The 26,701-nt window shown below is 39.6% G+C and overlaps 1 protein-coding gene across 1 annotated transcript in view; it reads right to left on the reverse strand.

Moving 5' to 3' along the window:
* Positions 1–796: 796 nt before the first annotated feature.
* The window catches only part of UBE2E3 (ubiquitin conjugating enzyme E2 E3), a 51,817-nt gene continuing 25,912 nt past the window's right edge, over positions 797–26,701 (reverse strand). Inside the window, exons 4-6 of the mRNA XM_053982021.1 lie at positions 4,082–4,214; positions 2,454–2,601; positions 797–1,437 (exon numbers count right to left, since the gene is read on the reverse strand). Coding sequence (XP_053837996.1) covers positions 1,340–1,437; positions 2,454–2,601; positions 4,082–4,214 — 379 coding nt within the window. The 3' untranslated portion in view covers positions 797–1,339. The remainder of the gene's footprint in view (positions 1,438–2,453; positions 2,602–4,081; positions 4,215–26,701) is intronic.

A 26,701-nucleotide genomic window follows, 5' to 3' on the forward strand; every position in this document is an offset into this window, starting at 1 on the left:
AGACTGTAAAACTTAAAATTAAGTGTAATTTTAAAAATTATTTAAAGGAATCAAGTGTCTTTTGTTTTTATAATCAATACTGCAACTTGCAAACTATAAAAGCTTAAATTATCAAACTATTAGTGATTCTACCTGTATTTTTGTACTTACAGATGTTACAAAATTTCCAAGGCAGGAAGTGAAGGAGGGAAAAGGTAGTCTAAAACACTTTTACAGATTTCATTTTTACTAAGAAAGGTTATTTCCCCCACAACTGTTTTTATGTCATATAAATCTGATTAAATTCATTGTACTCCTCTCTTTTCTGGGTAGATGATACAGTGTTCAATCATGCTTTGGAAGACCTTTTTCAATGGATAACTCAGTTCTCTAGGTCAGCAAGTCCAACTTGCTTTACTCAGAAAAAAAGCACCAGACTATCTCTAACTTGGCCATCCTCCTGCAAAATCCTTTGTAGCAAGACTGAGGCAGCCTGTTCTGAGAGCAGGACTGGCCCTGAAGCAACCAGCTATGTTAACTTCTGGAATAAGCATATGAAATGTGATCATTTCAACTTGAGAAAGAGCTGAAAAGTATTACATTTCAGAAAATTTTAGAAATTTCACTTGTTCTGTTGAAAACAAAACAGGGAAAACTTAAACAATCCACAGGTGTGCATTAAACATTTAATAGCAATCCTTTGCTTATGTATATTAATTTAAAAATTATCCACAGGGATCTGTGATACATTGGCCTTGCCTTGTTACTATAACTAAATTTATTAAAATATTAATTTAAAATAGGAAAACAAAGAAACTACTCCTTGGGGAACATGTTTATTGTGTTTGAGATGATACACTGGGTGCTCTCTGAGCTACAAAGGGAAAAAGGAAATCCTTTCATTACAAACTGACAAAGGTAAAAGTTAAAACAGTTTTCACAACAGCATGTACCACATATTGGAAATAGATCTGGGTTTAATACAAATGACATAATTCCTAGTAATCTACAGCTACCTTTAATAACTTCATACAGATAATGAATTAGGCTAAAATGCACTATAATATTTGGTTGACTTCAGGAACAGTATCCTTAGTACATCACAAAATACATTTTGATATCCCAAAGAAGCAAGACTTGCAAGTAGGCATTTTAAACATAACTAATCTACAGCTACAAACTTCTACTCTTGATAGCATTTACCTTTCTGAGGGGCAGTATCCCAGTCTTCAAAAGGATAAAAGCAGAGTAGAATCAGTATAACATATACACAGAAGTCCGTATTGTAAAGGCTATAAAGATTTGTTGCACACTGCAAAGTTGCCTTCTGCACCTTCACACTGCACAAGTAGTTTGTCATTTATGTTGCATATCTCTTGGTCCACTGTCTGGCTATCCTGTCATGTTCTGCTCTGTTGGTCAGGTATTGAGTGGCTATGCTTCCAACCAGAGGGTCAGCTGCAAAAGGCAGGAGAAAATGCATCAGAATCCATCCCACAAGTAACAAAAATCCCCGAGTAAAAACATATTTTAAAGCACAGCATCCATTCCAAAATATAATTTAGACCAGAAATATAGTGGAGATCTTATCATATAAGACATTTCCAAGAAAGCACACATGAACAAAGGACAACAAGCAGAAAAAGAAAACAGGAAACATCTATTGTGGTTATCTGCATATGAATGAATCTTGCCTCAGGCAGGTGCTCTGCTTTCAGCCCTTTGCCTGCAGGACACATTCAGCAGTGCTGCCTGGCACCCTCCTGTCAGGGAGGTGCACAGGACTAGTGTGAGTTAGAGCATTAGGGGAGCCCTTCAAGAGCCATCGAGCCTTTGTACCTAAGAGGCTGATTCATTTCTGCCTAACTGTGACCACTTTCTGCAAATGAACGGTCCCTTAGCACTGTTGCTCGGTTCCTGCCCTGACCGCAGGCAATTAGCATCCATTGCCTAATGACACTGGTCACACAGTTGCTACTGAGAATTTGTACTGCTTCCAGTGGAGCTCCTCCCGTCCCCACAGGATCAAGGAAGTCTTTGAAAAAGGAAGAGGTTCTCTCTGAACATCACCTCCCTCACGTTTGGAAGATTAAGCCTTTCAACTGCTGTCTTAAGAGACTTCCTGCAGCCTCTTCCGACATGCAGGATTTATAACTCAGGAGAATGTTGCTCCTTTCCTGGATTGAACACTCATTTGGCTGGAGCTCCTTCAGTACAGACCTTCAATGACATCAGCTTATTTTCTCCATCATATCTTGGAAAAAAAAAGGACTTAGTGCTATTTACTTTCTGTTATGTCACAGGAGTGAAAAACACCATTAAAAGTGGGACCACATCCAATATGGAGTGCTTCATCGCAAATTAAAAAAATATTAAATTCTATTTAATCTGCATGCAATCAAACATACAAATTGCATTCCATGGCAACTAAATCAAACGACTGAGAGTCTCTCAGTGAACTATAATCTCCTTACCTGGGTTGCAGTCTGTCAGAAGTGAACAAATAGACAGCAGAACCTTTGAAATAGTCAAAGCAGGGCTCCAGTTGTCTTTCAGGATATCCAGACAGATGACTCCCTGACTGTTGATGTTGCAGTGATAAATTCTGGTGCGGAAAGTAACCTGAAATCACAGCACAAGAGACAGAGAGTCATTCAGTGCTGCCCAGGGATGGTGCCCCTAGGCTCTGAGCAGCCCGTGGGACTCCCAGTTATGCAGAGCTTTTGCAGATGCAGCTCCTCTCTGCTTGGCTTCTAAACCACAATTGTTTAACAGAAGACTGACTATTTTCTGTAGCCATGCTGCCTTTAAGAAACCTACCACGATGAGATTAGGGGCATAAATTGCTTTCACACAGGCTCTCTGTACGGTACCCACAAAAATAAGGACCTACTTTATAGTATGATAGCTATTTAATGAACACACCACATGTCAGGAACATTCTAATCACAAATGTAACTTTACTGTGGTTTCTGAAGGTGAAGAAGTACGCAGAATTTGTCTGCATGTGCAGTGTTAGTTAATATTTTTCTTTCTTTCAAAAGCCTAAATACAGACCATGAAAATTAGTCTTGTTAAATTAACAATGAAATCTTTGTCCTTACCGTTCATTAGGCAGAATATAATATACAACCAAAACAATGCTACTACACTAACTAAATCCATCCTTAAACTATGTCAGATTAATATTGATAGAGCATGTGAACATTCTGCACAAGTAAGAACTGAGAAATATGTAACTGCTTTAATGACACAAAGCACAAGAACATATGGAAATTTTTCTTTTCCATACTGATGGGGGGGAGTGGAAACCACAGTGTATCCTGAAAATTTAAAAACTATCATGCTCTAAAAAAAATCTACAAGATTTGAATAGTAACTTGGTCTAAAGTTGGCAATTTGGCAGTAAGGGAGGGAAAAATGACCTTTAAATGCTTTCATATCCATTAGTAAATTACAATCTATTAGGTGTCCATCCTATTTCTGAGCAAGGAAATGACATTTTAATTTAAGATTAGTTTAATTTAATAAAAAGAGCTTTTGCTCAAAAACATCAAACAAGATTGTTGATTTTAGCAGTAGTAAATAGACATTTTAAAATAATGCAAATTCATCACACTAATTTACCCAGTTTAAAGTCACAATATAACACTCCAGTTTTCTATGTGAACTTATTTTAGCTTTTTCTTATTTTTAAAAAAATTACTGATAATATTTAATATAGAATCTGGCTCATAATAGGAAAGACTATTAAACATATATTTTAGTAGCTAGAATGAGAAGAAGGAAACATAAGAAAGTCTTCTGTTGTCTTCTACTAGAACTAAAATTCCTTGAATCTTATCTGTTGATCAGAATTATCATCTCATTTATCACTTGGTCAAGTTTGGAAATCAGTACTGACTGTGGTAATCAAGAAGTAAATTAGATTTGTTGATTAGATTAGATTTTTCTGAGACTGCAAGCCAACATTTTAGACCTTGTAGTTTTAAGAGACCATAAACAATTTTGCTATTCAGAAAGCAATGTGCAGTCACTTGGCTGCAAGCTGTATTCTTCTCATGTGAAAAAATGATAAGCACAATCAAAACCTTACCCTTACCTTTGGTGGCTTGAATGGATAGTCAGATGAAAATGTGATATCCAGGAAGAAAACACCTCCTTCATATACAGAACCTGGAGGTCCAAGTATAGTAGATCTCCATTCATAAATGTTATCTCCTTTAGGACCGGCACTGTGTAAAGAAAAAAGAGGAGAGGGAAAGAAAGAGTCAGATGTACCTTTGAGAGAGGCATTTTATGGATTTCCTTCAGCATTCATTTTACTGAACAAAAACCATTTGATTATTTTTAACACCTGCTCAATTTCCAGCTAATTTCAATGGGCTAGGTGTTTTAAACTGGCAAACAAGCTGGGTCCTCTGCTGTCCCTTTGGAGAGACAGCAATGAAATAGAATGACCATGCACTACTGGTTTTTCACTGTCCAAAACATATCTCCAGATCTATTTTTTTGAGTATGTCATTGCTCTGAGTTTCTATATCACTCTTTCATCACCTTTTCTACATCACCCTTTAAATGCCATCATATTTGTACACAAAAGGAGTTTCACATCTTGACCACATTCGTCTTCTCCAAACATTTAACAGATCACACCTTCAGAAAAAATGTGGCTTTCAAGTATATTGATACACATTTATTGCTACTTGTTTCATAGGTTAGAGTGAAATGTTACACCCTTGGGCAGCAAAACTAGGAAAAGGTGAGAGAATCAAATAACGTGGAATGGAGCTTCTTGCAGCAGTCATTTCAAATAACTGTTTCTTCAGGACATAGTTGTGCTATGCCTCTGGGCAATCGGCAATGAGACAACAAGCCAAAAATATTTTATTTTACAAATGCATTTCTCACTAGGGGAAGAGTTACTGCATAATTATTAAAGTAAAGGTTTGAAACAATGGATCATGATCCAGCATTTTCTCAACTTCTGAGCCGTCACTAATGCTATTATCACACAGTAACCATCTAACCTTCTCACAAAAAACCCTAACCAAACAATAAACACCTCCCCTCCCCCTCGCCCCCAAAAGGAACAACCAACAACCACCAAAAAAAATCAAATCTTTAGCAAGCCTGCATAAAATTTAACCTAATCGTCCACAAAATGTCCTGAATCCACCCTGCTGAGAGCCAAACTTACTGAACTGACTGCTATGGAGAGCAACAGCACTGAACTCATGCAGACACAGTGGCTTGATCACATCTGTGCAGATAAGCCAATGACACAGCACTGTAAAAGATCCTTTCAGTTTTCCCCACCTGGGCAGTTTCCCAGGCACCACCTCCATTTCCCAGACATGCTGAAGCAGCCCCATGCTTGTCCCTCTGTGGTGGCCAGGAACAGACCCTGAGGACTGTCACATGTGAATTGCACATGAAGTGAGTGACAGGGTATGGCACCACACTGGAGCCTGGGAATTTGTGGTTTCTGGAACTGCTTGACACACAGAAGAAGCTCCCTACAAATAGAAGGCTCTTCCTATGTCATGTCAGCCCATGTATTTGTCATACATATGTTTGCAGTCTGTAACACAACATGTTGGACATTCATCCTTACTATGTAGTCAAACATGGAGACACTTATCAGAGACAAGGAATATGAGCAGTCTGCACTATGGATCTGAAATCCCCCCCCCCCAAAATTTAGCTATTTTTACATTAAGATCATATTTGAGAAAAAAATATAATTTTGATTATGAATTCTCTTTCAATTCATAAATTTTCAGGATGCTTTTTATCTTCCAGACATTTCATGTACCAAATGTTGCAGTTCTTTCATAAACAGGATAAAATAATAATGGAATTTGGATGACACCCAATTTAATTAAAAACAAAAAATTATTTTATGAAGCTGTAGCTATTTTCCTGTTGCCAAAATGAAAGTAGGTAACAAGAGAATGCTGGCCTCCAGAGCATTCTCCCGGGAAAAAAGAGCATTTTCTAGGGAAAAAAAATACAAGTGCTGTCAAAAATAAAGTTTGAGTCTAAAATCTTACTTTCTATTTGAAATGCATGCATAAAAGTGGAATGAAAATACTAGATACATTTTAAGGGAAAAAAAAAAAAAAGGGGAAATCTAGAAGCAAACAGGTTCATTTTTGGTAATGCAATGAACCATTTGTACCTTCAGTCACTCCAGAAGAGAATTTTATTCATGCTTTCTAAAAAACAGTTAGTGTAGGAACTGAAAATATTGGGCCAATAATGACAACATTTAAAACCCACACAGTCCACTGAAATGTTTCAATTAATTCTTGACATTCATCAAGCTTACAGCTAATTAGTATTGTGCTTGAAAACCAAATTTCTGTGGAGCAAATAAATTTCAGCGTAAGATGTCCTAATGACTGCTTTATAGTTTAATGCAGAGGTTAGTGCCCTGCATGTCAGGTACCATTTTTTGATACACCTCCAACAGCTGGATGAAATTCAATCAAATTAATGAAATGGATGTATCAAATCAGTGACATGTTTCAGCCCAATGAATCAGTCACGATTAAGTGCAGCACCAGCCCAGGGCCAAACTATCTGGTAATCCCTTACCAAGTCAGAGCTAGGGCATCCATGAGCTGGTAGCCACAAAACACAAAATCTTGATGGAGCACCAGGTCTGAATGACAACTTCAGTGTTTTGGCTACAGAGCATACAAGTGCAGCCCATTGCTAACAGCCTGCTGTCCTCCTAAATTAGCTTCAGAACATCACAAATTCAGTAAAGGCACCAATACTTCATTCTCAATAAAAAATCCACTTGATTAATTTTTTTACAATATGGGCTAAAAAAATCTCAGACAAAATAACAAAGCAATTTAATTGAAATGACAAAATATTATTTGCAAAATTAGGGGCGTTTACTTCATACATTAAAGATGGATTACTTTTTAAAAATAAATTAGAATTAACTGGCTACATCTGCTTCCTAAGCAAATATTCATTATGCCACTTCACTGAGGGATATATACCTTTCAAAATGAGATTCAGCCAAAGTAAAACTCTTGGAAGACTGCTCAGCCACAACTCTGTCACTGTGTAATTTTTACAGCAGTGTAAGTGAAGACAGTGCTTGAAGAGAGGGATAAGATATCTCTTTTGATTTTTCTTATTTCAACTTAAGGTACTAAATAAAGAAAGAAAAATGCCCTCAAGCATGTTCCATAACCTCATGCTTGAAAAATCCACTTCATAATGCTACAGTATAGTGAAGTTCTGCGAAATCTTCAACATAGCTTTGGAAATTGACTTTTACAAATCCCGCTGGAGGAAAGGCACTGAGGATGTTACCAGCACAAAAGTCTGTGTTTTGGACACCACTGTCTCAGCTAAAGCTGTTGAATTAGCTAGTTCAGTGTGACACCACAAGATACTAAAGGGACTGGGACAGATCCCACCAGCATATACAATTCAGGTAAATATACAGACCCAATCTGTAGGGAGTCTGCCTGCTTCACCATCTCAGCTTCTGAGCTTGATGAACTCATTTCCAGTGGAAGAAAAATGCCCCAGGCTCAGGTAACTTCAACTTATCACAGAGGTGGAGATGAATATTTACCATGCAGGATACCTAGTGTGGATGCTGATGTTTGCCCCTCAGGCTACCCAGACAACCAGGGTAGAGTGACTGCAGCACCTGGAATATCTAAATACCCCCTAACACCAACGTTTTCCATCTCTCTCTGGTGACACCTACCTTTCACCAATAGTATGGGGAGCCTGGCTCCTAACTCAAGCCACTAAGCTCAACACTTGAGAAATCCTCCTCACCCCTCCAATGCAGTGAGAAAATGAGTGAAAACAGAGCTAGACGACCCTATCTAGTAGCACACTACCTTTTTATCTAGCTACAGATACACACTGTCATGCTGCTGGCAATTAAAGAACAAAAAGTCATCTCACAAGCAACCAAAGGATCTCTATCTGGTGCAAGTTGTCGGAGTTGCTCAGTGAGGCCTGGAGAGAGCACAAATCACTTACCAGTAGTTATGTTTTAATGTTAAGCATGGGAATAGAAAATGCTCAAAATATTTTCTTGCTTTGATATTTTCAACATTTTGAAGAAAATGTGTCCATTATAATTTTTTTTTCTTAATTCTCTTTTCCAAGTGTGTAGGCACTCTTGTGGTTTTGCAAGAAAGGAAATGAACATTAATTAAAAGGCGTATGTTTGTGTGTGGCTTTCAGTTCTGTAACCTATGACAAGCATGGATAATAATTTCTACTCTCTTTATTTTTCAATGCCTTAATTACAGGGCTCTCTGGAATGCTTATTCTCAGCATTCATATTATCAGTACCAGTGCCTAAGCACCTCTACTTAAACAATCTGGGTACTACACAGAAAGTGTTTCCCCATCCTATACACACAGAAAGCATTCTGGTTTCACTGGCAGGAGCTACAAGTATAGCCCTAATTTTAGGATTACAGCATTTTTCTAAGGTTGGACACATGAGGGCTGTCTACAGCAATGTATCAAAACTGTGCAGAAAATACATTTTGATAAGGTGCTCACTATTATTGAGGTTTAGATGTTATGTGCAATTTTTTACAAAGAAAAAGTTTCAGTCTATTGTGTTCTTTATATAGCTATAACTGTTTTTATTTTACCTGCCACTGTACTACCTGCTACATTTGTTTGCTGGAAAAGGTTATTTACTGCTTCTAGCAGATCCACAGAGGCTCTGTGGAATTGAGGATATAAGGCTCTAGTTCAGTGTACAAATCTTTCCTTGTGTCGCTTCCCTATCATGTCCTTATGATTGAAACCTAGAAATTAGCATTAAAAAAAAAAAAAAAAGCCACCTATTTTTACCTCATGGATCCCCTGATAATTCAACTTTTTATAAAGCAGTGCAGGACTTGTGCCCAATGACATGGTTCAATGAAAAGCAAGTGCAATTTGAGAGCTCCTCAAGAGCAGCGTGGCTACTCCAAGCAAAGTGTTGACCCAGCCTAAACTAACTTGACCAAACCATACATGTTCAAAAACCATCAATGGATTATTAGCTTTATCCTTAATCAGGTGTCATTTCCCCTCCTGCAGCCAGAGTAGGGCAGGAACTTTGGTTCAGGTCACACTGTACCATCAGGGGACCTCAGCCAGTGCAGGTCTGCTCTTAATCACCCTGAAGGACAAGATGTGTTTTACACCACTAGAACCTCCAGTGCTAAACTTGCCATTAGTAGAGGAATATACACTGTTGTTACCAAAGGAAGCTAAGTAACAAATCATTTGCTAATTCCATCAAAGCTGTAATATGTAGAAAATTCTAGCAATGTATTTTGGAAAGCTGACAGTTTTTCCACTGCCTAAAGCCCCATTAAATTGGTTCATTGCTACAATAGCTTTAGATTACTTTCCTCCTTGTATTCCTGCTAGTTCCTAGGACCTTTCTTGCTGCAGTTAGAAGTCTGTGCAGGTCCTTTCCATCTTCCAGGACAACCCAAGCCAATTATGGAGGCAGAATTCCTGTAATTTTTCTTTTTAAAAAGTAACTAAATACCAGAACACAGTTTGCTAAATTACAACAGAAATACTTAACTTAAACCATGTAACAAAACACATCAGATTTTCTATGTCTATGCTCTTGACAGAGGAGTGTACCCAGGCAATACACAAAAATGTTTACCAAATATAAGTTGTTTCTGAACACAGAAATTTCATAGGCATGAAGAAATTTAAAATAAAACAAACGTTCAGCAGGAACTAACTTGAAATATGCACAGAAGTCCCTCTTGTATGCCTATAAAGGAGAAATTATCCATACTACCTAATAAAACACAGAGCAGGACAGTCAGTAAAAGGAAACATTTCCTGCTACTCCGCCATGTGTTCATAATAACAAAGCTTTAATTTAGCACAAAATAAAAGACCAGATCCCTTTCATCAGTGTTGAAAGACCTGTAGTGCTAGTATTAAAACAGTATTTTCTTGCTGTTGATATAAAACTCAATTTGTAGTAGGGCCAAATCACTTTGTTGAAGAAATTTATCTAGCAGGTACACATTTTTCTTCCACTCAAAATTACTGATGAACCTCGGTTTAATAAACATGGAAAATTTTGCTTTTTTTTTTTTGTAAGAGAGAATCCTTCTCAACCTCCTAACACAAACAAAACTCATTTGGGATACACACATATTTTGTTCTTCAGTATGTTTAGCCTCCATACTGATTCTAGCGATTCACACTGAAAGAATCACACTGTACCTGAGAAATTGTGCAGCCTTAGTTTAACATGTCTGCCCACAAATATATCCAGAAAATGTGTGCTGGGGAGTATGACTGCAACATGCAACTCCCAAATCCCAGACCACAACCTTACCCTCTGGAGGTGACATTCTTAGTAAGTCATTCATTTGTTCTGAGGCATCCATGTGTTTCAGATACCAGCCACCTCCACCCTTCACTCAAAATGTTCTCATCACAAAGCTAAGTGACACTGAGATATCCAGTTTAGGATTTCCTACCAATATTTTCAATAACAGTTTTAATGTCAACAAAGAGAAAAACTTATTGTTCCCAACATCCCTTATGCACAGATGGAGCAGAAAGATGGAGCAAGAAAGAAGTTAAAACAATTTCACTAAAAGATCTAATTAAACTAAAAATACAACTGGCCTTAAAAATGTAGTAAACTTATAAATACTCATGCCTAAGAACAAGAAGTGGGCAATTTTCAACAGACTAAGCCTGCAAGTTAACTAAGCTATTCAAATGAAATCCCCAGCTATCAAGCTACACCCAATACCTAACTGTTAGGCAATTCCAAATGTATTAAAAATGTGACCAAGGTATTGAAAAAATCTTCTACCTCTCTGCAGATTATGTTTTGTTTTCTAAGGAAGGTACCTTCATCCAAAAATTGAAAGGAACATCTATGAACAGTGTTTTTCAAGACAGAAAGCACACTGGTGAATTAGAGAATCACCACCATCCGATAATTCAAGCCTAAAGGCAGACTCTGTGATTAAAGTTGTGAACGGTGTTAATGTTGTGGAAAAATTTGATTCTAATATCATAAAAAGATAAAGTGCAATTTATAGAACATGATTTATTCAGGTACTTCATGAAGGCCCAAGAAAGAGAGAATTACTGAAAAGTCACCTTCACTGAAATGTGTGTGTATCCACCTGTCAAGAAGAAGAACACCCAACATGCCTGGTGCTCCCACAGTGGAACCTCCTCCTCCACCAGGATGTCCAGGATTGGGCTTCTCTACTACTTCACAACAATAGAGCTAAAAGATGCATTTCCCCCTCCTCTTAAAAAAATCAGTTTTCAACTTCAGCAAAGAAGTTTCAGCTTGTCCACGCAGAAGTAAAGACATAACCAGTCATAACCTTGCCTCCATTACAACACATTAACACTCTGAATAAGAAGCACCTACATGGGGATTTATGACCTCTAATACAGGCATATCAGTTCTGTACTTAGAGCTGTTTCATACTAACTTCCTGAAAGTTAACCTGTAGCAAGCACTGAATATTTTCATTCAAAAGAAGCCTGTATTTTCAGCATCTAAGTTGGTTCTTGGTCCAGTCTTCCTAACCTTCTAGCACAGGCTTTTTCCCAAATGTAATTCTATTATTACCTTTAAATATTTTCTTCCTCTTGCCTCTATCCATTTCTACATCAGACCGTACAGCATAACAAACCAGAAAATGCTGTGCCACAGCTCCGTGTCAGGTGCTTACCTTGAAGCCATAAAAGTCTGACACAAATCTCTGTAACTAGAAAAAGGCTGTATTTCTCAAAAAATAATTGTTCTTTCCCAGTTCATACACCAAGACTTTCTCCACCTTGCATGCAATATAGACACCTTCTCCAGTCCAGCTCCTTTCCAAACGTGCAATGCAGACGAGCTGAATTGAAAGTAGTTACCTGTTTTGAAGGGGCATGAATCTGATTAGGCAAAACTCAAGAACCTTGTTCAGCACAACAGTTCAGTGTTCAGAAGGTTTGTCTTTAGTTATGTCTCCACACTGGCCAACAAAATTTCTACACTCAGATTGATTAAATGAGCTTCTCTCTTTTTTTTCTTTTTCCACTGAAACTAACACCTGAACTCTGGCTATGAGTTTTAAATCCTCCTTAGAGCAAAATTATGACAAGCTTCACATTCTGTGCAGGGGACAAGTTTATCATTGCTGACAATTTTTACATAGCTAATTTATTATTTGCTATTAATTGCTTTGTGGTGCTGAGCAAGTTGAGAAGTAACCAGTGACTGCTGCCAAGACTCCCGGAAGCAGCAGCTGGCTGCAGACTGGCTTGTCTTGTGCACCAGCACAAGAACTGCTGCAGTGGGGAGGAGGGCAAAAGAGGGGGCTGCAGCAGCTCAACCTGAACTGTCTTAACACATGCTGGAATTATATTCTGCATGTGCAGCTCCAGCTACAGCAGGGATAAAGTCAGGCCTCAGGATCCTCTCTCTGACACTGTTCCACAATGTTCATTTAGTATGTGAGTTGTAGAGTTACTCAACATTATGAGTGTTACCCACCCTGTACCAGGACAGGGCAGGCTCCATCTGGGTTCTGAAACATTAGCCCAACAATGTCCACCACACTAGTTAAATATGAGTGTTTGGAGAGTCTCAAAACAAATCAGTTGAGGACAAGAATCTGCTTTGTGTAATGCAGAACTGAAGACAGATGAAGCAACACTTGGTACAGAGAATATATAAATGTAATTCGTGGATAAAAAAGCATTAAAACACTCTGGGAATACCAACTTTAGTTCCAAAAGTAGAGCAATTCAAAGGAATAGAGAAAGCATCATGAGTTTATTTTACTCCACAAAAGTGTACTACGCTAAAGAAAAATGTGAAAATAATAATCATTTCAAAGGAAAGCAAAGTCATAAACATCTGAGTGAAACAAGGCTCACCTAGTAAAATCTGTTTATTGAAAAGCCAGATCCAGCCCAACTATTGCTTCCTCTACCAATAATAATTGAATACTCAAAGCAAATGTTCTCTGTGGATATAGTTGTAGTGTAAGGTGCAGAGACTGTTTGGGTTAGCCCTGTGAGTAGGGCTTTGTACCCCTCTCTAAGGGAGCTGCCACGGCTCAGGACAAGCAGTGAATTTGCTTAGGACAAGGGATTTGGGACCCCCATGGAATTCTGCTGTTGAGCTTGGACCACTGGTACCACTAGACTAAGATATACTGGAAGTCCATCGTAAAAAAAGTAATTTTCTCTCACAGCCCAGACTGGAGGCAGCTGTTGGGAAGTGGCATTTTACTGTCTGCAGCAGGATACAGAAGCTCAGACCATAGGCAAACCAAAAGCACATGGACAGCACAGACAATGGGTGCTAAATCCTTCTTTCCAATAGCTCAGGCAGCTGCATCAGTTGTGCCACATTCAGGAATTAGATACTGCTACAATACAGACATGGAATGGCTGTGATCTTAAGAAGAAAAGGCTCACACTGTGTATGGTTTTTATTTGAAACTATAAGCATGATATATCGGTGGAGATAATGTCTACTGCAGCAAAATTCATCAGGTTATATACAAATTAAGTATAATCTCTTCCAACATGTCCTAATATTATATATTCATATGTAACTCTACTTCCTTCATATTTTCAGTCAGTATAATTTAGTGAACACTTTAACCACACATTGGCTTACATTTGCAATCTAGGAAAATAATTTTCTTTCTGATAACAAATCTCAGTAAAGCTTTTTCTCTGCTGCAAATGCTTAATTTTTAAGTAGTGCACTGCTATAAAATTAACTTAAGACAAGCTGTCTGCTCATTGCGCTTAATAGACTCAGAGCTGAAAAGATAAACATCTTTACTAGTAGTGAGTGTGCTGGGACTGACTGCTGATGTTTAGATGGTAAAATATTTATAAAAAGAAGTAATAAATATATCATTTTGTTCTTAACCACTTTTACTGAAGATATCTAAGACAAGATCAATATTCTGTTTTACCCAAAGAATAATAAACTTGACAGGGCAATGACTTGATAAAAGTACCTGCACAGGTAAGGGGCAGAACAGGGTATAGAAGTGGTCTCCCAAGTCTCTGACAAGTAACCAAAGCACTAGGTCTCAGCAATTCTCATTCAGTGTTTGAAGGTTTATACATCTGAACTTCAGAAACTCCACAAACACCCCTTATCCTATAACCAGGTGCAGACAAGTGCTCCCAAGAGACAACTTACAAAACTAACTCAAATAGCAAGTTTTCTTTCTTGCTTAAATCTTCCTTAATGAAACAAAAAAACCCCAGTGGAAAATAACAATCATAGTAGTAATAATAACAACAACAATAATGATAATAATAACAAAAGGATCAAGCTCTGGCCTGGCTCTAGGTCCCTTGCACCTGAGTGTGCTTCCCTGGAGAAGGTTGCCAGGTTGCTCTGACAGCAGTGCCAACCCTCTCTGGCATTTTGGGCTGGGCAGGGGAGTAACCAGCCAGTCATGCTCCAGCAACTCCCAGCTGTGGTGCAGTCCCTGGGGAGCACAGCAAGCTGGTGTGGGGCAGACTGGCACATTGGCTCAGGCAGGGAAAGCCATAAAGAACTCTTTGATAGCTTGTTCCCTTTCCCCATTGTGCCAAGCAAATGCCAGAACAGAAGACAATCCTGCAATGGGAGAAATACTGGGCATTTTTTTTTTGGTAGGAGTTAGTTTTCCAAAGGGGTAGTCATAGAGTTTTCAATAGCCCACTGATAATTTGTGAACACAAAAATTCGGCTTTTCAGAGTTAGGCTTCATCTCACTCCTGTTCTCCCTTCACCAAGCAGCAGCAGCTTTCACAGGGCAGGACTCCATAAGAACTGGAAGCTAATTACCAGATGTCTTGGAAATCTTTCCAATCTGCACAGCTTCATCCAGTTTCCAATGCTTTGCATTAGCTCTTTTGGAACCTCTTCATCCTTATTTTGTGTAACAAATTTTCAACAAGGCAGGAGTTCTTTATTCTCTCCTAATAAAACAACCTAAAATGTTAACACTTCAGCATGAAACTAATGTACTAAATGCACTTTTCTGGAGATCTGAGCAGATGTACGGGCATTTCCAGATTTATGTGAAAACATATGAATTCTGGAAGAAGTCCTTTAGGCTGTGTTTTTAAAATAACTTCAGAACTACAAAAATTAATACAAACAACAGTTGTAAATTATCTGTGTTTTGCCAAGCATATGGCCACTCAAGTGCTGCACTTATTGAGAATAACCTAAAATAAAATCTTATAGGGTGATGAAAAGAGAAGTGGACCAAGACAGACATTTACTTAGATGCAACAGCTTTGTCCACAACATTGTACTCCAAATAAATGCTAGTGGCAATGCAGAGATATACTCTGCAGAGCATTAAGCGTTCCAGTCTACAATTTACAAGGATGGAAATTATTTTAAAATGTCTCCTATTGGGGGATGTAGTGAAAAAGATGAAGAGTTGGTTGAGCATTTCTGTTCCTGCAGTACTGCTGACACAGGAGACTGTCAGTTTGATACAACTTATTTCACAGGGAGACTTACCAAGTAACTGGATGGATTCAGTACCAAGTGGGAATATAGACCCTAATATAGACCCCATTCACATGAATCCTCCAGCTGGCAGAGTTGGGAGGGCTTTGAAACACCACAGAAAGCAGCTGGCAGCATCTCTGTATGTGCAGCTAATTGCAAAGCAAATGTCTGACCATGCTCTCACTGTGCTATGGAAGGGAAGAGGACCCTGAACTACCTAAGAAATGTATCCTATGCCCAGAGCCAAGAGGAATGGGTGACATACAGATTTTTCATAGCTGTACAGTGGGAATGTTCTGTTTAATGTCAGCATTGCTTTATTTAAACTTCTTTGGACAAAAGAGTTTTCACCTTGGGCAAAACACCAAGACTGCTGAATGCCACCTGCAGAAAGACTGTCATGACTAAAACTGGAAGCAATACCTTCACTTTCATTTTGTACAGATTTTACCCCATGGATGCTGTCAATTACATACTATAAAAATAAGTAACCTTTATCAGCACTCAGTTTTAAATGTATTTAGATGCATACATTTTAGGTAATAAGCCTGCAATACTCTGTACTCCATGAGGGCTGAAGGTCATCTGTTACAAGCATCATCTTGCCTCCCTTCTCCGAAATACTAACTTAAAACATGGTTCTTAGTAGATGATAATCAAAAGCATTCAGAAACATCAAGTTTATAAGAACCGACACTACAGAAGTAATGTCCCAAACCATGTGACACATAAATCACAATCTTAATTTGAGCTACTTTTTCAAGCAAATACTAGTATTCACTAAAAAACCTCTGTGTCTAAAAGGAAGTAGCAAATATTGAATTAGCTGTGTTCACATGTGGATGACCATCCAGGAAGACTGTGGTGACATGAAGCTGCCCTTTTAGCAGGCACAGAATGACATAATCCCTCTGTTCCTGGCATGGCCCAAGCAGCAAAACTTGGAAATGACTGGCCCCTTCTACTACATGCTAAATCCTCTGTGCCTTTGGGAGAAAGGAAGTAAGAAGCCCCATTCATTCAATGCTGCTCCTGAACTATGGCTGTGATGAACTTGAGGCCCACGTGGGCTTCCACATGGGAGCCAAAAGTGTAATGCTAAAGCAGCAACACTGTTTTTTTTTCAGACTAAAAGTAAAAAACTGTTTAGAATATATTCTATGAAGAGAAGTATTGCAAAATGTGGTACTATTCTCCTGCTGACAGTCAATGCTAAACTGATCTATCAGTCATTTCTGACTTTTTCCATAAGCTTTCCTTGTCAATCTTGGCAATCCTTGGCAGCTCTCAGGAGCCCATCCTAAGTTTTTGCATATTTAAAACCAAAGAAAAGATTTACACCATTTTCCTCCAGGGCACTTGGCTCCCCAAGGTATCCTGAATGCCTTAAAATACTTTCATGAGTCTTCTTCTTTTTTTAATGTTAACAAATTTCAGTTGTTATAACAGCAATTTTACGAGCGTGGCTTTTTGAAAAGATAGATCACCTAGCATGCTCTGAAGCAGTCAATCTATAACACTTTCACATGCCTCTCAAACACTTCAGAACTTGCACCTCCTTTTCAAGATCTGCCCTGGAGAGACCTCCAGCACCTGGCATGACCTCAATAATCACTGACTCATCTGAGCCATGGAAGATGCAGCAATCCATGCCTTACACAAGGTGCTAAACCACTCAAGGTATAAAGACAGCAATTAGCAGTATGAAGTGGAACATGTCATGGCGATATATTTTTGATGATGCTTCTTTTTGTTCTTCTTTCCCTTTTGAAACCTTTATATATACTCTGCAGATTGGCATTTCTGTGCTTCTTGGATCAACTAAGTGCTTACGCCAAGCCTTCCTACGAACAAGAATTACATTAGTCACTTAAAAATCAACTGCCTACACAGTCATAAACTAATCCACTCAGCTCAATTATACTGGAGCTACAGATCCTGACCAGACCTGCAGTTTGATGTGGGGAGAACTGTGGAGCACTGAAAAGGGTGAACCTGCCAGGCTCTGGAGAGAGAGTGCCATTGGGATGCCTCTTGGAGACCCTCCCAGGCAGCAGGAATGGAGCAGCAAGGACCCACCTTGCAAATACCCCAGCCTTCAAAATCCCTAATGCTCTGAAGGTCAGGCTCCACTCTCAAACCAAAATAAGAGCCAGGAGGCAATTTTGCTGGCACTTGCAATAAAGTGCTGCCTAGCAAACAGGCTGGATTTAAGCTTCTGAAAGGTCTCTGGGCACAGCTCCAAGCAGCAGATCATAGAGTCAAAGAAAAAGGTGAAGCAGGAATGGCTAAGGGTTGTATCTAAACAACATGGTACATTTGATATGCCAAGCACAAATAATCTAAACATAGCTGTCTATCTGGCATCAGAAAGCAGCCAACAGAAAAATAAATCCCAGCTTTTAAACACTGACTTGCCTCCAGCTTTATCTACTTGTTGTTTGACTAATTTTGACAAGTTTGGTCCACAAAATTAATGTACCACTTCTGCAGACTGCATGCTTCCAGCCTCCTTATACTTCAAATTTTCAAGCTCTTTACACCTTCCCACTCTATTCACAGCCTTCTCAACCTCCCTTCAGGAATGCAAGAAAAAAAGGATGTCTTCACTAAAAACTCAGCCAGCAGAGACTGGCTGCAGTTCTCCCAGAATGTGCATATGTTTTCTCTACCTCTCTTTCTCCATCTGGCTCAGCTGAATGCCTCCCATCTCTTCCAAATAGATCTTCAGCCCTTTCCTTGAATATGGCCCTAGTAATCCTTCTAACTGTTACTCTTCTTACAATGAAGGCAATCCTCATCCCATGAAGACAAAATTCTTTTTCTTAGACAATCTCTCAGATTCAAGGAAGAAACATTAATTATAAATGACACAGTTACATGCTTCCTATCTGTTGAAAATACATATCAGACACACAGCAACACCAAAGTGTCATTCACCATCACTGATTCCAACTTGCTTGAATTACTCACCTAAGACTCATATTCAAACTGGAGGGGTTTTATTTACAAAACTTTACTTCTGAGCATGCCATACAACTAACAGCAACTACTGAGAACTAGAGTGTTTTTTCTTCCTGAATTTCTAGTCAAGGGACCCTCTTTTTATATGGTTGTGTGAATCAACACAAACAGCTGATTGAGGACAACCAAAAAAACACGGCTGAAATGCAAAGAGTAAATTTATTTTGTTACCTCGCTGGCTAGAGGATCCCAAAACCACATTGGGCTGCAGACACCCAAAAGGCGGGCACAGGCACCGTCAGGCTCAGCCCAGTCCCAGGCAGGGCATGAGGGCTGCTGTTTGCACCCATTTATCAAAGGACCACGCACGCATGGGTTAACGCCATGCTGTGATTTTCCTCTCTGCTTTTTATGATCTCTGTTTTGATCTCTCTCCCAAGACAGGGAGCTCAAGCATGTCTGGGAGAGGGCCTCCAAGTTTCTGTAAACACCTGTGTTATCTCTACACAGAAATTCCTCTTCTCAAACAGACAAAGGATAAACAGTAGTAGGCATAACATATGGTTTCCCACACTGTTATTCTCCAGGCCTTGGCATTCCCAGCTGCAAGGTCACTTGATGGAATCTACCATCCTCCTTGCCATTCTTCCACTTTCAACCCTTCCCTCCCCAGACTGGCAAAATACTTCTTAGCTGGTTTACATCTGTTGCATAATATCAAAATAATAATGTTTTTACTATAAATTAAGTCTAAAGAGGATGATGAGTCTAAACAGCCTCTAGCTGTTTGCATCTTAATCTCAAAACTATATCAATGCAAATCTGCTGCAGTTACCTGAAATACTTTGATCTGTTAACAGTGCTTATATTCCTCCTGTCAACATTTATTTCTCCTCAAAAGTCTTTCTTTTAAATCTAGAAATATTTCAATAGTAAGGAATAGAAAAGGAAAAGGAAAATGACAAGGAAATATTAGAGGAGATGATTAAAGATTCATAAACTAGGTAATGCTAAATTCAAAATTACACATGACAACTTTAATTCTAAACTCTCCTATAAGTTCCTGACATTCCCTTTAACTACCTGACTGTACACTCCGTCTAATATAATGTTTCACAATTTCAGAGACATCACCTATTAGTAAGACAAATATTTTGTACCTATAACCTATACAGCAAACTGTCTATACCCTGCAAGTCAAAATACCAAAATACCAGAGAACAGCTATAGCTCATATGCCAAGCTGAGTTTGCCGCTAACATTCCTTGAGAGAATAACAAGGGTAACAGTTTCACTGCTAAAAGGAATTACATGTTATACAACCATTAACTTTGATAAGGAAGAAAAAGTCTTGGAGAATAGCAGGGTCTTTTTGCTAGGAAAGGCTTCAAACTAATGCCAGTGTCATAACAGAAGAAAGAGGCAAATATACAGGAAATAAAATATTACAGGAGGTAGCAAATGCACATAAAAACAGGCAAAACCAGCACCCTCAATTGGAAAAACAAACAGAAATTTAAAGTGACTGTACAGTACGGACAGTAGTATGTACAATTTTAGAGATACTGCAATTAGCCTGTTTGCCATAAAAATACATTCAGATTTGCAAATTGTTTTACACTTGGGTATTTGTAAAGCTATCCAAGCAGCAGCAGCAGCTGCTGCATTCCTTCTGAGCTTAGTACTCCAAATCCTCATTTTTTGTAAGAAAGCCTAAAAACGGTAAGACATTAAAAATCCTCTGATTTTTTCACAGTCAGTTCTCAGCCAAATACGCTGAGAGTTTCCTTGCTTGCTCTCAGTTCCCTGACCATGACACTTGCCCTGCACAGGGCTGCTTCCCTGCCTCCTGCTTTCTTTCAGACGCATGACACTGAAGTTACTTTTCTGCAACGCCCAAAAACTAAACCCTCAAACTCTGGTTGGTTGTTTTTTTTTTTTTTTTTTTTTTTTTTTTTTTTTTTTTTTTTTTTTTAATTACAGAAAAACAAAAAATAAATTCTGCTGAGGTAGAGACTATTTTGGTATTTGATGAAGTAAACTCTTATCAGTGGACTGAAGTGGACTCTACCAGTTGACTCACTGCATTCCAAGGAGCTGTTCATCAAATGAAGCTACTCATGCAGGATTTTAAAGAAAGTAAAGCCTGGCTGGAAAGGGGTCAGTATTGTTCCCTCAGCACCTGAGGGCCTGCCTCTGTATGTTCTGCACCAAAAGGATGGACAAGATGCCCTATACTAGAGCTGTTACTAGTCTTAGATGGGAACACTTGCTGAAGAAGAGGTTAAAGATGTCATTGCCCAGCAGATGCACCACACACACAGGAACTAGCAGCAGCAAATCTGAAATTTGACTCCAAGGCAACATTCAATGTCTTTTCTGTGTGCTGACACAACGTTAACTTTTGAAGCCTAATTATGATCGTTGAGATTTCAATAAACTTACTCCACTGTTGAACAACAAACAGAAACATGTTATCAGGCAGGATTTGTTCAGAGCTGCCAAGGAGACACTTGGCATGTCCCACTCCTCTGTTCCTTTCAGTGGGGCTGTTCCAGGACAAACACGCTTTCAGAAAAATTTAAATAGTCTGGAGCAGCTGGATGCAATCTTGAGTCTTACTTAGAAGAACAGCATACAAAGGCATGTCCAAAAATGAAACAAAAGCTGTGTGCTCAGGTCCAGACTTGTGGGGAGAATTCACATGAGTGCAGAGAAGCTGTCAGCAGAGGGTCAGTGGGAACTTGTGGAGAGGAGTGGAGCAGAGAGGACCCTTTTCCCAGTGGTTATGGAAAGTCAGACAGGCTCAGTTTTACTATCTGGGAAATGTAACAAATGCCAGCAGCAGGAGATCAACTAAATAGAACCTTAAAATGATAAATCAGATCAGCAAAATACACAGTATTACCTTCTGTTCCTAGAGAAGAGTTTATGTTGGCTGGAACAATTTTAGAAACATTCCATGCAGAACACATTACAGGAGGAGATGCTATTGTCCCCTTTTCTGAAGATTTACCAGAGACCTTGACTAGCCTCAGGGAACCAGGGGGATCTAGGTAGAGGAGCTGATTTCTCAGTCTGAAGCTGGACTACTCACTACCTGTGTTAATGTGATGAGCAGGTTTAGCTCTTGAGCTCTTAATAGCTTTTAGTGGCAAATCCAAGAAACATGCAACAGGGCAGGAGAGAGGGAGGCAATGAAGGCCAATGAAGATCCAAAACTGAGGACATTTTCCTATTTAAAGGCTTTCTGGATAGATATTCCTCCCAAGTTTAATGGAGGAGGTTGAAAAGCTTTCAGCAGAGCTATTTTAATCTGTAGCATTTCACAGGGTGTATGAAGGGTATATAATGGTTGGTATATTTAGTTGGTATGGAAATATTTTGCTGGCATAGGCGTAGCAGAGAATTATTAAAATTAACAAGTGTATTCAGTCCTTTTGACCAAATTCTGTTCTCAGTCTTGTTTGAGGCTCAACTAATGTCACTGATGTCAGTGAAGTTGCTTTAAACCAACACACTGTGTTACACTTTGGACACTAGGAAATGCTAGTAAGAATTAATTTACTTAATTCAAAATTCATTAAAAGATGGCAGTTTGTGCTTTTATCTAAGGCATAAAGTATACTTTAATGTGTAGCTAATGAATTAACAATAATTAACATTTAAAAACTAACAACTAAATTATTAACATTGATAATGTATAACTAATGAATTAGTTTAGTCAATGAATTAATAAACAATGTAAAAAGAGGCAATAAAACTAAAAATGAATCAGACATCCAGTGCTTTAGATAAAAATCTATTTATAATTTCTTCAGATTTAATATCTTTTTTACAGAAAAATCTGTAAGAACCTCTACAATCTCTCCAAATAAAATACAAAGTCTCTTAATATAAGATACAATCTTTCAGCATAAGAAACAAAATTTCTTCAGGTTAATTCACTGTTGTTCTGAGCAAGGGCAAACCCCACAATCTTATTATTTACTTCCTTGGTAAACAGATTAGATCCATATTCAGCTATGGTGTTACATATGCATGTGACAACTGCTGGCATATTGCTCTGCCAGTGCTTAAGAACATTTCTTTACCAGTTAAACAATCTTTCCCGAAATAAACACATATTTTCTGTTATCACAAGCTACAAAGCAGTTCAAGAGCCCTGAAATGATCTTTTCATTAGTTTGAGATGCTTAAGGATCTCAGTAGTGAAACATCCCCAATAAGCCTTATGAGTCAGGAAGCGAATAAATCCTGCTCTCCCATTCCCTTAATGAGAATGCCTAATAAAAATGTAAACTAATTCTCTTGACTGCCACTATCCTGTCTACTGAATGAAATCTTCCTTTTCCTTACCATGTATTTATATAACTTTAAAGCTACAATATATTTATGGCTGTTTGAGATTACTCAGCCAATGCCACAAGCTGGCACTAGTTTCTTAACTTCCCTAATTTTTTTCTCTTGGCTGAGGCCAGACAAGATCACCCGCCCTGTTAGCAAATCCATCTTCTTCAAGTCGATACTGTAATAACCTCAGCAAAGTCCATCCTCCATCAACAGAGCAATCACAAAGCCCTTAGCTTGCAATATTTCCTTGTTGAAGGTATACTTCAGTAAATTTGAATTATCTATTTGATTATGAACATTTATGGGTTTTTAAACTCAAATGAATATTAAATATACTTAAACTGTGCTTTCCTTCCTCTCTCTGTAAATGTCTCCTTGTCCTCCTAATGCAAACAAATACAGACAGTGCTTCTCCCCACAACATTTGTCACTGTTAGCAGCTGGGTGGACACTTCTGCCCCTGTTCTACCTAAACAGAGGTCCTTGCTGAGCCCTTTTCCTGCATCTCCAGGGTCTCTGCAGGGAAGTAAGAGCTCAGGCAAGCAACAACCTGCCTGTCCAGCAACAAAAAGAAGACAGTGGAGAATATGGATATTTCATCTCATTTTTATGCCAGACCTGGAAGTCAACCAAGAATTCCAGCAGGACCTCTGGAAAATTTGAAAAGCTGTAAGAAACAAAATAATCCTGAAGCCTCCAACTAAAAGTCAGGGGTTATAAGAGAGATTCAAGAAACCCTGGGATGATGCAGAAAAGCAAGTTGTCTGGAGAATGGGTCAGGAAAGAGCTGAAACAGGTGCCATTCTCACACATGGCCAGTAACTGCAGCAAACTGCAAAGCAGAGCCATGCCACCCACACCAGCCTTTTACCACTCTCTGGTCTAAAGCAGGATCATGAGATGTGTTTCAAGGCAGAGGCACCACGGTGGAAGCTGCCAGAAAGAGCACGAAGAGGATGAGACTGTTGGAGAGGTGAGCTGCCTTTCAACACACAGTGCTGGAAGTAAAAGCAGGTTCCTTTGGTCCTGATCAGCCATTTAAATTGCTGTCAAGCCTTCTGCTAGGGAAGTGTTTCTGCAAGCTCACTCCTGAGGGCACACATCTTGCCAAGGGCCAAAGAAGGAGAAGGCTGCCAATCTGCTTTTCCCCTCTGCAGTAGACTGCTGCTCCTTGCACCATGGCCAGCATGTGAAAAGAAGTGCTAGGCCCTCTGCTACCCATGGATACAGAGGACACGGCTGGACAAACTGATCTTTTAGGTGTGCTTCTCTCTTCTTTTTGTTGGGTGTTCTCCCTCCTACTACCTCACATTTGCCAAATCACAGGTTCAGAATGGACTGGCAGGCACCCAAGCTTGTTCCTGGCTCTCACAGGTAAAACTGCCGAAAGAACTTTCCCTGGAAACAACTATCTTCCCCCTCCTTGTCTCACACCTAACAGGGCGAGTGTCTCCCTGGTCACAGAGAAGGCTTCCAGGCAGAGACAGACGGTGCTTGGGATCGAGCTCTGTGAACATCAAGGGAAAGCAGATACTGAGCACCATTAACTCCTTTGTGGGTTTGTACAATAGGAGTTAGACCACTTAGGAGACAGCCCTCCTGTAAGGAGCCTAATGCATAATTAGGCAGAGGGCCCTGCCCTTCAAAGTCCCTCTTCTTTCAGCCTGTGCTCTAACCTTTAGATGAAAACCACACAGAGGAAGGGAACTGAGCATGTTTTGCCCTTGTAATATAAGCAGGTCTGGTGGCATGCTGATACTTCCCTGACTCCAAGGAGAGGATAGCAGCTGTCTTGCTGCTTCAACCTCCTGCTCCTGAGTTGATTCACACAGTGTCTGAAAAAAATAAAGCCACAACATGGTGGGTCTGAACTGGGAGACAGGCAGAGCATCTTATGCAAGTGTCATTACACCATTCTGCACACAAAACATCCTGCAACAACCTCTCTGTACCTACACAAGACTCGAGTGTTTCCTCCTGACAAACTCCAGCTGAACTTTCTACTGTTTTAAGTAATGCTTTTTTTTAAGTTAAAAAAAAAACAAGAAAAAAATATTTTACTCAGGTATTGACATTTTCCTGGAGCACTGGAGCACTGGAAGATACAAGGCAAAGGAAGAGCTCCTTCTGCGAAAACACTCTGCCAGTCTCCCTGCTCCAGGATGATCCTGTTGTCTTCTCCACACAAGCGCAGGGTGTGGAGGAAATCCCTCTCAGGGGCACTGGCCACCTTGCCTTTGCTGTGTTAGACTCTGCTGTATTAACACAGCTCCTCACAGGATCCAGTGACAGCTCTGTACTGAAGGGCAGCCTTCAAGATGAAGTTAGACCAGCTGGTGTTCCCTTACAGTATTCATGACTCTGTGGAGATCTGCCTTTTGGCACTCTCTGTCAGGCCTGGCAGCTCACCTGTGCCTCGTGCTCCTGTCAGCAGCACAGGAAGGGCAGCTCACTGCAGCACTGCCTCAGCCCTGCTCCTAATGCTGCCAGCCACACCCCCCAGTTCATACAGGGAGAGCAGCTCCCAGAGCAGGCAGGAAATCAAGACACACCCCTGGCAGATGCCCACTGCCTGCAAGTCTGGTCTATACTTTTCAAATATGCATGACTCCATGTAAGAGCTCGCTGACACCACAGTGACCTCACCCTGCACAAGGGCTGAGGCCCTTCTCAGCTCCCAGCTTCAGGCACTTAACATGACTTTCTTCCATGTTCACAGAACAGACTCAACGAAAGTCATCCAAACTGTTTGGATTTGGAAAAAACAACTGGGATGAAATCACTGACAATCATAAAGATGTGTTTCAGGTGCTGAGGACAAGTCAAAGTGTTTTTTTATTATTGCAACTGATTAAAAACCAACAGAGAAATTCCCATGTCTGGCACTGAGCTAAGACATCAGATCTACTTTATATGATTTCCTACATTGCTGACTTTACACAGGGAAGCTCAGCCCTGTGCAGAGGAAGACAACGTCTGCAGTGATGGCAGCCATGTGTAACACAGATCCTCAAGTCTGCTTATCTCAACTAGTAAAAACTACATTTGCTTGCCTTTGGCATTTTTCCCACCTTCCTGGAAATGCCATGGTTAAACAGTTGGGTTTTCTTCCAAAAACTTGTAATTTAAAATAAACACACACAGTTTCTTTAAGAAATGAGAATTTAATCCTGATTTCAGCGATCACACAACTGCTAGAGGAACAGCACGTAGCACCCAGGTTCGGCAGACAGACACACAGAACAGTGGCAGCTGGGCAGCCACTTCCAGACACTGCCCATTCCTGCCTGGTGCCTGAAAGGGACTGATGATCTACTGGAGTGAGACATCCTAATTCTCATCACCTCCCACCACCACAGATATGCAGACATTTCCTATTCAAACACAGGAGCTGCCAAGGAAGGGAGTGAATGAGGAGGATCTACAACAGCAGGGTTATAACCTGTTCCTGTGACAGAAAAGGGCAGCTCAGAAAGAAACTGACTCCTGATCTGACTTTTTATTCCACCACCCATCCAGATTACAGCCCAAAGCATTCACAGTGTACTGTGAATTTGAGTCCCCTTTGGGTCATTTCCCGTTTATGTGCACTGCTAATGAATTCAACAGCTGCAAATCAGGGAGGGGAAAAGGGGGTTTGAGATCTATGACTGCTTCATCTGGCCTACACCTGCATTTTTGGCATATGTGCAAAGTGTACTTAATTGACTTCTACCAAGGACAAAGTTCCTCTATAAGACACTCTGAAAGGGGTATGTGCTACCTCCCTGAGCAGAGCAGCAGCCTGAGCTCCGTTTCTTAATTATATCTGACCTGGAGGACATCAAGATAAGCTATCCAGATCTCTTTTTCAAC

The sequence above is a fragment of the Vidua macroura genome, chromosome 7, assembly GCF_024509145.1.
Source record: "Vidua macroura isolate BioBank_ID:100142 chromosome 7, ASM2450914v1, whole genome shotgun sequence".
Taxonomy (NCBI): domain Eukaryota; kingdom Metazoa; phylum Chordata; class Aves; order Passeriformes; family Viduidae; genus Vidua; species Vidua macroura.